The sequence below is a fragment of the Carcharodon carcharias genome, chromosome X, assembly GCF_017639515.1.
Source record: "Carcharodon carcharias isolate sCarCar2 chromosome X, sCarCar2.pri, whole genome shotgun sequence".
Taxonomy (NCBI): domain Eukaryota; kingdom Metazoa; phylum Chordata; class Chondrichthyes; order Lamniformes; family Lamnidae; genus Carcharodon; species Carcharodon carcharias.
In genome coordinates, this window is record NC_054507.1 from 25,376,373 (window position 1) to 25,388,570 (window position 12,198).

The 12,198-nt window shown below is 47.8% G+C and overlaps 1 protein-coding gene across 1 annotated transcript in view; it reads right to left on the reverse strand.

Moving 5' to 3' along the window:
* Nucleotides 1-12,198, reverse strand: part of avil (advillin) — a 44,146-nt gene that overhangs the window by 29,631 nt on the left and 2,317 nt on the right. The window contains exons 4-5 of the mRNA XM_041180297.1: nucleotides 3,870-4,066; nucleotides 2,111-2,219 (exon numbers count right to left, since the gene is read on the reverse strand). Of these exons, the coding sequence (XP_041036231.1) occupies nucleotides 2,111-2,219; nucleotides 3,870-4,066 (306 nt within the window). The remainder of the gene's footprint in view (nucleotides 1-2,110; nucleotides 2,220-3,869; nucleotides 4,067-12,198) is intronic.

Below are 12,198 nucleotides of genomic sequence, written 5' to 3' on the forward strand. Positions count from 1 at the left end.
CAGATGCAGTGCCTTTAGACTTGTCTTTTTAACATTGTTACACATATTTTTTGTACTGTGGCCCTATTTGCTGCCAGTCCTTGTTTCCTCCGCCTTCCACTTTTGCTTTCCACTTTTCTGTCTTCCATTTCTATCTTTATTTCCCTCTCTTGTGTCTCCCCACTCATGTTCCCATCCCCTTGCCAATCTAGTTTAAACCCTTCCCCACAGTACTAGCAAATACCCCTGTGAGGATTATTGGTCCCAGGTCCTGCTGGGGTGCAACCCATCCAGCTAATGCAGGTCCCATCTTCATCAGAATTAGTCCCAGTGCCTCAGGAATCTAAATCCCTCCCTCCTACACCATCTCTCCAGCCACACATTCATCTGGTGTATTTTCATATTCTTGATCTTGGTAGCACATGGCACTGGGAGTAATCCTGAGATCACTACTTTTGAGGTCCTGTTTCTAAATTTATTTCCTTGTTCCCTATATCCTGCTTTCAGGACCTCATCCCTCTTTTTACCTATGTCGTTGGTACTGATATCAACCATGACTTTTGACTGTTCACCCTCAATGTCCTGCAGCCGCTCAGTGAAATCCTTGACCCTGGCAACAGGGAGGCAACATACCATCCTGGTGTCATGTTTGCGACCGCACAAATGTCTATCTGTTCCTGTTATGATAGAATCTGCTATCACTATTGAACTCCCACTCTTTGTTTCCCCCCTCCTCCCTTTGTGCAGCTGAGCCACTCGTGGTGCCACAGACTTGGCTCTTGCTGCATCCCCCTGAGATACCATGTCCCCCAGCAGTATCCAAAACGGAAAATATGTTGGAGTGGGGAGTGGACCCAGGGGACTCCTGCATTACCTGCCTAGTGCTTTTACTCTGTCTGGTGGTCACCCATTCCCTTTCTGCCTGTGCACTCTTTACCTGCAGTGTGATCACCTCACTGTACATGGTATCCACAGTGACTCCAGCCATAGCTCCAGCTCCAAAACACAGATTTCTGGCAGCTGCAGCTGGAGACATTTCCTGCACACTGGAAGTGTCCCTGACTTCCCACATTGCATAGGAAGAGCATTCCATTTGGCCGAGCTGTCCTGTCATAAATTACCCTTAAATTACTCCGTTTACTTTTACTTCCTCTAGTTTAGAGAATATTAAGGACAGAAGAAATACTTACCAAGTCCTGCTTACCAAGGCCATCACTCTTCTTACTGAGGAAATGTAGAAAATGAAAGGTACACCTCCTTCCCTCTCTCACCAAACTCCCAACTGAAGCACTCTAATGCAGCCCAAAGCAGCACTCCAGTGCAGACAAAAGCAACACTGTAGATGGCTTGCTTTTATGCCGTCTGAATCTAGCTTCTAAAAACCTGTTTAAGCCAGTTAACCAATTAACTAGCTGCAGCTGCAAGCAGAGCCTTTATAACCCCTGTTTTAAAGCTGGACTAAAACTCACCTTCTCCCAACCCAAAGAGCTATTTTTAGTTAGTTGCTAAATTAAAGAAAAATTAAACTTTAGATAGAAAATAACCCTTAAAATTCCCTCTTTCACCAAACTCCAACTGAAGCACTCTAATACAGCCCAAAGCAGCACTCCAGGACAGACAGATCTACGCAGGTGCTTATGCTGCACATGAGCTTCTTCCCACCCCCTTACTTCATCTCACCCCCATCACCATATCCTTCTATTCCTTTCTCCTTAATGTGTTCATCCAGCTTCCCCCTAAATGTATCTATACTATTGGCTTCAACCACCCCCTGTGGTAGCAAGTTCCACATTCTCACCACTCTCTGGGTAAAGAACTTTCTCCTGAATTCCCTATTGAATTTATTAGTGACTGTTTTATATTCATGGCCTCAAGTTCTGGTCTCCTCCACAAGTGGAAACATCTTCTCTACGTCTACCCTATTGAATCGTATCATAATCTTGGAGGTCACTATCAGGTCACCCCCTCAGCCTTCTCTTTGAGAGAAAAGAGCTGCAGCCTGTTCAGTCTTTCAAGAGGTTGACAAAGCACCATGTTGTGAGAGCTGCCCAAGACCAATCCATGACCCTGATATAGTGGATAGGTTCAGGCTCATCTGGCTGCAGAGGTAGCGTTCAGGGGACAGTCTCACCTCAGTAGCAATGACAGTCTTCTTTCCTTTCACGTGGAGGAGGCGATGCACATTGTAAATGTTAGTTTCCACGTGCTTCATTCCAGAGGCCACACCCCCTTTCTTGTAGCTGCAAGAAATAGACACAAGGTGTGTTGACAGGGAAATGTCAGGGGAGCGCGACACTGTGTCTGACCAGTGCTGCAGCCAAAGAACTTACCTTTCACACCCTCAGGGTGTTCCAAAGCTGGTTGGTCAACATGGTGGTGGAGCACAACAACATGTAGTGCTGTGGAGTGGGGAGGACGTGGCTTAACTGCTCCCCCCTCCAATTCTATTCCACTGTTCTAAGTGGCACAGACTAAGGACAGATCTAGCAGGCTATACATGATGCACTTTGGGCCATTAGAAAAAGTAGAATTGCACTCCAGCAGTGCAATTCATACCCTCAGGGCCCTGGCACATCCGTCACTCCTTGATTACCAATATACTAGGAGACCAAGTTTGGTTCATCTCCAAATTACCCACCATCTTGACTTGGACATGTATCGCTGTACCTTTATCATCAATGGGTCATTATCCTGGAACTCCCCACCTAACACCACTGTAAGAGAACCATTACATGGACTGTGGTGGTTCAAGAAGGCTGCCTATCCCCGCCTTGTCCAGCTAACTAAGAATGGCCAATATATGCAGCCTTGCCAGCATTGCCAACACCCTGAAAATATTTTTTCCAAACTTGTAAGGAGATAACACAGAGCCCGGAGGCCTCCACATTAAGAGAAGAACAATTAAGAGTTTGCGCTTCAGGACTTCTCCCATGGACTTCCTAGTGGTGAATTCAGAGCAGCACTGGCAGAGTTGGTTGGCTGCTCAGCCAGTTTCAGAAAAACAATGAGGACAAGGAAGGATGGGGATATTAACAAAACCTCATGCACAAATAAATTTCATTCTGATAACTCCTTGAATTTTCCCATTGAAACATATCCGCAAATAACAGAGCAGGAACCCCAGATTCAATCCCTAGTCTGCACTGTTAGCTTTGATTACCTCAGTAAACGATGAGCTGGGTAGGAGCAAAATGAGCAGGGATGCTGCTCCTGAGCACCCTACAGTGATTCCTCCTGAAAAGTGCACACATATGAACATCTTGGTGGGAGGTACAGGATTGAACAGTTGGGATTGCTTTGATGGTTGAATAGTCTCTCACTACTCACTGTTAAGGCACACTTGATTCCTTGGGTGAGACGTTCAAAGTCAACCGCTGAGGTAGAGTAGACCAGCAAGGAGTAAATGTCTTTGGGCAGGTGGGAGGGAGGAGGGCAGAAAATAGTGAGGAACAATAATAATTGAAGGAAAATAGTGCAGGGCTATAGCAAAGCTGTAAGGAAGCAGGACTAATTAGGTAGCTCTTTCAGAGAGCCAGGACAGCACAATGGGCCGAATGGCCTCCTCCTGTGCTGTAAGGCCCTATGAACCTTACAATGAAACTAAAGGTTTAATGAGGTCACGGTTATTTGCGGATATGTTTTTAGATCCAACCATCACTAACTGACAATGTGTTTCCCTGAAACTTTCATGAGCACCATGCCTTTTAAAAATATCAAGCCCCAAACACTGTGTTCCCCCAAATATTGAACACCAAGCACCATGTTCCCCTGCATATTGAGCCCCAAGCACCGTGCCCCCACCAATATCGAGCCCCAGGCATCAAGTCCTCCGAGTATCACGCCCCAAGTGCTGTCTGTCCTCCTGTTCACAGACAAGGGAAAGGACTCACATGATCCCATTTTTGAAATAACCCTTGAAGGTCTCTGACTCATGTCCCTGCACTTCCCGATGCTGCACTGGACCTCCTTCCAGGTATTCGTCCAGCTGGATGGTGTAAATTGCAGCTGCACCTTGCTCATCCTGGGATGACTTCATCCCAATCCAGAAATGGATGTCATGCTTGAGACCATTGCCAACTCTTTGGGTCTGCACAATGGAGGTGGAGAAAAGATTTTGAACATTTTAACAATATCTTGCATTAATATATTGCCCTTAACATAAAATATCCCAAGACACTTCACAGGAGCGTAAATCAGACAAAAATTTGACACTCAAGCCACCTAAGGAAATTAAAGAACCATCTTAAAAGGAAGGTAGAGAGGCAGAGAGGTTATGGGGGAATCCTAGAGCTTAGAGTCCAGACATGGAGTGATTAAATCGGGAATCGCAGGAGTACAGAGATTTGTGAGGGTTGTAGGGCTGGAGGAGGTTACAGTAATAGGGAGGGGGCAAGGAGACAATGGAGTGATTTGAAAACAAGGATGAGAATTTTAAAATGGAGGTATTGTCGGACTAGGAGCCAATGTAAATCAACAAGCATAGGTGGGCTGGCACTGACAAGACTGTAACGCATGACCAGAATTAAGATGTAGGAGTGAGCTTAGCCCAGCCTGATCCTGCCCATACCCTTCTCCATACATAGAGTGTACAGCACAAAAATAGGTCATTCAGCCCAAAGGTCAAGGCTGGTATTTATGCTCCACACAAACTTCCTCCCACCCCTACTTCATCTCAGCATATCAGTATGCCATTCTATTCCTTTCTCCCTCACGTGTTTATCCAATTTCCCTTTAAATACAACTATGATATTCACCTCAACTATTCCTTGTGGTAGTGAGTTTCACATTCTCACCACTCTGTCATTCGCACGCAAATGTGTTTCCAGCACAGACCAATTGATAAGAATCAGAGATAAAAACAAAAAACTGCGGATGCTGGAAATGCAAAACAAAAACAGAATTACCTGGAAAAACTCAGCAGGTCTGGCAGCATCGGCGGAGAAGAAAAGAGTTGACCCTTCCAGTCCTCATGACCCTTTGACAGAACTAACGAAGGGTCATGAGGACTCGAAACGTCAACTCTTTTCTTCTCCGCCGATGCTGCCAGACCTGCTGAGTTTTTCCAGGTAATTCTGTTTTTGATAAGAATCAGAAGCAGGAACTCTGGCTGATTTCCCTTTCTAGTACAGGGGCATGGAGGCTGTTGTAGTATTCCCACTAGTACACTGGCTAAGAAAATTAAACACTCATCAAACATTTCTTTTTTTTTAAATGCCAGTTTTTGCTATGACCAGCTAGAGACTCAAGAGCAGAAATTTATCCTTCCCCCACCATTAGGCCGCTCCAATTATCTCAGTGCACCCCAGAATAATTCCATTCTAAACAGCCCACAACTTAAGATCAATTGGTTATCTCAACAGATAAACCATAAGCACATTTGGGTGGGAAATAGAAATATCATATCATTGTGATATCTGAGAGGGAGCTTTACTCTGTACCTAACCCTGTGCTGTACCTGTCCGGGGAGTGTTTGATGGGGACGGTGTAGAAGGAGATTTACTCTGTATCAAGCCCCGTGCTGTACCTGTCCTGGGAGTGTTTGATGGGGACGATGTAGAGAGAGCTTTACTCTGTATTTAACCCCATGCTGTACCTGTCCTGGGAGTGTTTGATGGGGACAGTGTAGAGGGAGCTTTATTTTGTATCTAACCCCATGCTGTACCTGTCCTGGGAATGTTTGATGGGGACAGTGTAGAGGGAGTTTTACTCTGTATCTAATCCTGTGCTGTACCTGTCCTGGGAGTGTTTGATGGGGACAGTGTAGAGGGAGTTTTACTCTGTATCTAATCCTGTGCTGTACCTGTCCTGGGAGTGTTTGATGGGGACAGTGTAGAGGGAGTTTTACTCTGTATCTAACCCCGTGCTGTACCTGTCCTGGGAGTGTTTGATGGGGACGGTGTAGAGGGAGATTTACTTTGTATCTAGCCCCGTGCTGTACCTGTCCTGGGAGTGTTTGATGGGGATGGTGTAGAGGGAGCTTTACTCTGTATCTAACACCGTGCTATACCTGTCCTGGGAGTGTTTGATGGGGACAGTGTAGAAGGAGCTTTACTCTGTATCTAATTCCGTGCTGTACCTGTCTTGGAAGTGTTTGATGGGGACAGTGTAGAGAGAGCTTTATTCTGTACCTAACCCCATGCTGTACCTGTCCTGGGAGTGTTTGATGGGGACAGTGTAGAGGGAGCTTTATTTTGTATCTAACCCCATGCTGTACCTGTCCTGGGAGTGTTTGATGGGGACAGTGTAGAGGGAGTTTTACTCTGTATCTAATCCTGTGCTGTACCTGTCCTGGGAGTGTTTGATGGGGACAGTGTAGAGGGAGTTTTACTCTGTATCTAACCCCGTGCTGTACCTGTCCTGGGAGTGTTTGATGGGGACGGTGTAGAGGGAGATTTACTTTGTATCTAGCCCCGTGCTGTACCTGTCCTGGGAGTGTTTGATGGGGATGGTGTAGAGGGAGCTTTACTCTGTATCTAACACCGTGCTATACCTGTCCTGGGAGTGTTTGATGGGGACAGTGTAGAAGGAGCTTTACTCTGTATCTAATTCCGTGCTGTACCTGTCTTGGAAGTGTTTGATGGGGACAGTGTAGAGAGAGCTTTATTCTGTACCTAACCCCATGCTGTCCTTGTCCTGGGAATGTTTGATGGGGACAGTGTAGAGGGAGCTTTACTCTGTATCTAACCCCGTGCTGTACCTGTCCTGGGAGTGTTTGATGGAGACAGTGTAGAGGGAGCTTTACTCTGTATTTAACCCCATGCTGTACCTGTCCTGGGAGTGTTTGATGGGGACAGTGTAGAAGGAGATTTACTCTGTAACAAGCCCCGTGCTGTACCTGTCCTGGGAGTGTTTGATGGGGACGATGTAGAGGGAGCTTTACTCTGTATCTAACCCTGTGCTGTACCTGTCTTGGGAATGTTTGATGGGGACAGTGTAGAGGGAGTTTTACTCTGTATCTAATCCCGTGCTGTACCTGTCCTGGGAGTGTTTGATGGGGACAGTGTAGAGGGAGCTTTACTCTGTACCTAGCCCCGTGCTGTACCTGTCCTGGGAGTGTTTGATGGGGACGGTGTAGAGGGAGATTTACTTTGTATCTAGCCCCGTGCTGTACCTGTCCTGGGAGTGTTTGATGGGGATGGTGTAGAGGGAGCTTTACTCTGTATCTAACACCGTGCTGTACCTGTCCTGGGAGTGTTTGATAGGGACAGTGTAGAGGGAGCTTTACTCTGTATCTAACCCCGTGCTGTACCTGTCCTGGGAGTGTTTGATGGGGACAGTGTAGAGGGAGATTTACTCTGTATCTAACCCCGTGCTGTACCTGTCCTGGGAGTGTTTGATGGGGACAGTGTAGAAGGAGCTTTACTCTGTATCTAATTCCGTGCTGTACCTGTCTTGGAAGTGTTTGATGGGGACAGTGTAGAGAGAGCTTTATTCTGTACCTAACCCCATGCTGTACCTGTCCTGGGAATGTTTGATGGGGACAGTGTAGAGGGAGTTTTACTCTGTATCTAATCCTGTGCTGTACCTGTCCTGGGAGTGTTTGATGGGGACAGTGTAGAGGGAGTTTTACTCTGTATCTAACCCCGTGCTGTACCTGTCCTGGGAGTGTTTGATGGGGACGGTGTAGAGGGAGCTTTACTTTGTATCTAACCCCGTGCTGTACCTGTCCTGGGAATGTTTGATGGGGACAGTGTAGAGGGAGTTTTACTCTGTATCTAATCCTGTGCTGTACCTGTCCTGGGAGTGTTTGATGGGGACAGTGTAGAGGGAGTTTTACTCTGTATCTAACCCCGTGCTGTACCTGTCCTGGGAGTGTTTGATGGGGACGGTGTAGAGGGAGATTTACTTTGTATCTAGCCCCGTGCTGTACCTGTCCTGGGAGTGTTTGATGGGGATGGTGTAGAGGGAGCTTTACTCTGTATCTAACACCGTGCTATACCTGTCCTGGGAGTGTTTGATGGGGACAGTGTAGAAGGAGCTTTACTCTGTATCTAATTCCGTGCTGTACCTGTCTTGGAAGTGTTTGATGGGGACAGTGTAGAGAGAGCTTTATTCTGTACCTAACCCCATGCTGTACCTGTCCTGGGAGTGTTTGATGGGGACAGTGTAGAGGGAGATTTATTTTGTATCTAACCCCATGCTGTACCTGTCCTGGGAGTGTTTGATGGGGACAGTGTAGAGGGAGTTTTACTCTGTATCTAATCCTGTGCTGTACCTGTCCTGGGAGTGTTTGATGGGGACAGTGTAGAGGGAGTTTTACTCTGTATCTAACCCCGTGCTGTACCTGTCCTGGGAGTGTTTGATGGGGACGGTGTAGAGGGAGATTTACTTTGTATCTAGCCCCGTGCTGTACCTGTCCTGGGAGTGTTTGATGGGGATGGTGTAGAGGGAGCTTTACTCTGTATCTAACACCGTGCTATACCTGTCCTGGGAGTGTTTGATGGGGACAGTGTAGAAGGAGCTTTACTCTGTATCTAATTCCGTGCTGTACCTGTCTTGGAAGTGTTTGATGGGGACAGTGTAGAGAGAGCTTTATTCTGTACCTAACCCCATGCTGTCCTTGTCCTGGGAATGTTTGATGGGGACAGTGTAGAGGGAGCTTTACTCTGTATCTAACCCCGTGCTGTACCTGTCCTGGAGTGTTTGATGGAGACAGTGTAGAGGGAGCTTTACTCTGTATTTAACCCCATGCTGTACCTGTCCTGGGAGTGTTTGATGGGGACAGTGTAGAAGGAGATTTACTCTGTAACAAGCCCCATGCTGTACCTGTCCTGGGAGCGTTTGATGGGGACGATGTAGAGGGAGCTTTACTCTGTATCTAACCTGTGCTGTACCTGTCCTGGGAATGTTTGATGGGGACAGTGTAGAGGGAGTTTTACTCTGTATCTAATCCCGTGCTGTACCTGTCCTGGGAGTGTTTGATGGGGACAGTGTAGAGGGAGCTTTACTCTGTACCTAGCCCCGTGCTGTACCTGTCCTGGGAGTGTTTGATGGGGACAGTGTAGAAGGAGATTTACTCTGTAACAAGCCCCGTGCTGTACCTGTCCTGGGAGTGTTTGATGGGGACGATGTAGAGGGAGCTTTACTCTGTATCTAACCCTGTGCTGTACCTGTCTTGGGAATGTTTGATGGGGACAGTGTAGAGGGAGTTTTACTCTGTATCTAATCCCGTGCTGTACCTGTCCTGGGAGTGTTTGATGGGGACAGTGTAGAGGGAGCTTTACTCTGTACCTAGCCCCGTGCTGTACCTGTCCTGGGAGTGTTTGATGGGGACGGTGTAGAGGGAGATTTACTTTGTATCTAGCCCCGTGCTGTACCTGTCCTGGAGTGTTTGATGGGGATGGTGTAGAGGGAGCTTTACTCTGTATCTAACACCGTGCTGTACCTGTCCTGGGAGTGTTTGATAGGGACAGTGTAGAGGGAGCTTTACTCTGTATCTAACCCCGTGCTGTACCTGTCCTGGGAGTGTTTGATGGGGACAGTGTAGAGGGAGATTTACTCTGTATCTAACCCCGTGCTGTACCTGTCCTGGGAGTGTTTGATGGGGACAGTGTAGAGTGAGCTTTATTCTGTACCTAACCCCATGCTGTCCTTGTCCTGGGAATGTTTGATGGGGACAGTGTAGAGGGAGCTTTACTCTGTATCTAACCCCGTGCTGTACCTGTCCTGGGAGTGTTTGATGGGGACAGTGTAGAGGGAGATTTACTCTATATCTAACCCCGTGCTGTACCTGTCCTGGGAGTGTTTGATGGGGACAGTGTAGAGGGAGCTTTACTCTGTATCTAACCCCGTGCTGTACCTGTCCTGGGAATGTTTGATGGGGACAGTGTAGAGGGAGCTTTACTCTGTATCTAACCCCGTGCTGTACCTGTCCTGGGAGTGTTTGATGGGGACAGTGTAGAGGGAGATTTACTCTATATCTAACCCCGTGCTGTACCTGTCCTGGGAGTGTTTGATGGGGACAGTGTAGAGGGAGTTTTACTCTGTATCTAACCCCGTGCTGTACCTGTCCTGGGAGTGTTTGATGGGGACAGTGTAGAGGGAGCTTTACTCTGTATCTAACCCTGTGCTGTACCTGTCCTGGGAGTGTTTGATGGGGACGGTGTAGAGGGAGCTTTACTCTGTATCTAATCCCGTGCTGTCCTTGCCCTGGGAATGCTTGATGGGGACAGTGTAGAGGGAGCATTACTCTGTATCTAATCCCGTGCTGTACCTGTCCTGGGGGTGTTTGATGGAGACAGTGTAGAGGGAGCTTTACTCTGTATCTAACCCCGTGCTGTACCTGTCCTGGGAGTGTTTGATGGGGACGGTGTAGAGGGAGATTTACTTTGTATCTAGCCCCGTGCTGTACCTGTGCTGGGAGTGTTTGATGGGGACAGTGTAGAAGGAGCTTTACTCTGTATCTAACCCCGTGCTGTACCTGTCCTGGGAGTGTTTGATGGGGACAGTGTAGAGGGAGCTTTACTCTGTATCTAATCCCGTGCTGTACCTGTCCTGGGAGTGTTTGATGGGGACAGTGTAGAGAGAGCTTTATTCTGTACCTAACCCCATGCTGTCCTTGTCCTGGGAATGTTTGATGGGGACAGTGTAGAGGGAGCTTTACTCTGTATCTAATCCCGTGCTGTACCTGTCCTGGGAGTGTTTGATGGGGACAGTGTAGAGAGAGCTTTATTCTGTACCTAACCCCATGCTGTCCTTGTCCTGGGAATGTTTGATGGGGACAGTGTAGAGGGAGCTTTATTCTGTATCTAACCCCGTGCTGTCCTTGCCCTGGGAATGCTTGATGGGGACAGTGTAGAGGGAGCTTTACTCTGTATCTAACCCCATGCTGTACCTGTCCTGGGAGTGTTTGATGGGGACGGTGTAGAAGGAGATTTACTCTGTATCAAGCCCCGTGCTGTACCTGTCCTGGGAGTGTTTGATGGGGACAGTGTAGAGGGAGCTTTACTCTGTATTTAACCCCATGCTGTACCTGTCCTGGAAGTATTTGATGGGGACAGTGTAGAGGGAGCTTTACTCTGTATCTAACCCCGTGCTGTACCTGTCCTGGGAGTGTTTGATGGGGACAGTGTAGAAGGAGATTTACTCTGTATCTAATCCCGTGCTGTACCTGTCCTGGGAGTGTTTGATGGGGACAGTGTAGAGGGAGCTTTACTCTGTACCTAGCCCCGTGCTGTACCTGTCCTGGGAGTGTTTGATGGGGACGGTGTAGAGGGAGATTTACTTTGTATCTAGCCCCGTGCTGTACCTGTCCTGGAAGTGTTTGATGGGGACAGTGTAGAAGGAGCTTTACTCTGTATCTAATTCCGTGCTGTACCTGTCTTGGAAGTGTTTGATGGGGACAGTGTAGAGAGAGCTTTATTCTGTACCTAACCCCATGCTGTCCTTGTCCTGGGAATGTTTGATGGGGACAGTGTAGAGGGAGCTTTACTCTGTATCTAATCCCGTGCTGTACCTGTCCTGGGAGTGTTTGATGGAGACAGTGTAGAGGGAGCTTTACTCTGTATCTAACCCCGTGCTGTACCTGTCCTGGGAGTGTTTGATGGAGACAGTGTAGAGGGAGCTTTACTCTGTATCTAATCCCGTGCTGTACCTGTCCTGGGAGTGTTTGATGGGGACAGTGTAGAGGGAGCTTTACTCTGTATCTAATCCCGTGCTGTACCTGTCCTGGGAGTGTTTGATGGGGACAGTGTAGAGGGAGATTTACTCTGTATCTAACCCCGTGCTGTACCTGTCCTGGGAGTGTTTGATGGGGACAGTGTAGAGGGAGCTTTACTCTGTATCTAACCCCGTGCTGTACCTGTCCTGGGAGTGTTTGATGGGGACAGTGTAGAGAGAGCTTTACTCTGTATTTAACCCCATGCTGTACCTGTCCTGGAAGTATTTGATGGGGACAGTGTAGAGGGAGCTTTACTCTGTATCTAACCCCGTGCTGTACCTGTCCTGGGAGTGTTTGATGGGGACAGTGTAGAAGGAGATTTACTCTGTAACAAGCCCCGTGCTGTACCTGTCCTGGGAGTGTTTGATGGGGACGATGTAGAGGGAGCTTTACTCTGTATCTAACCCTGTGCTGTACCTGTCTTGGGAATGTTTGATGGGGACAGTGTAGAGGGAGTTTTACTCTGTATCTAATCCCGTGCTGTACCTGTCCTGGGAGTGTTTGATGGGGACGGTGTAGAGGGAGCTTTACTCTGTATCTAGCCCCGTGCTGTACCTGTC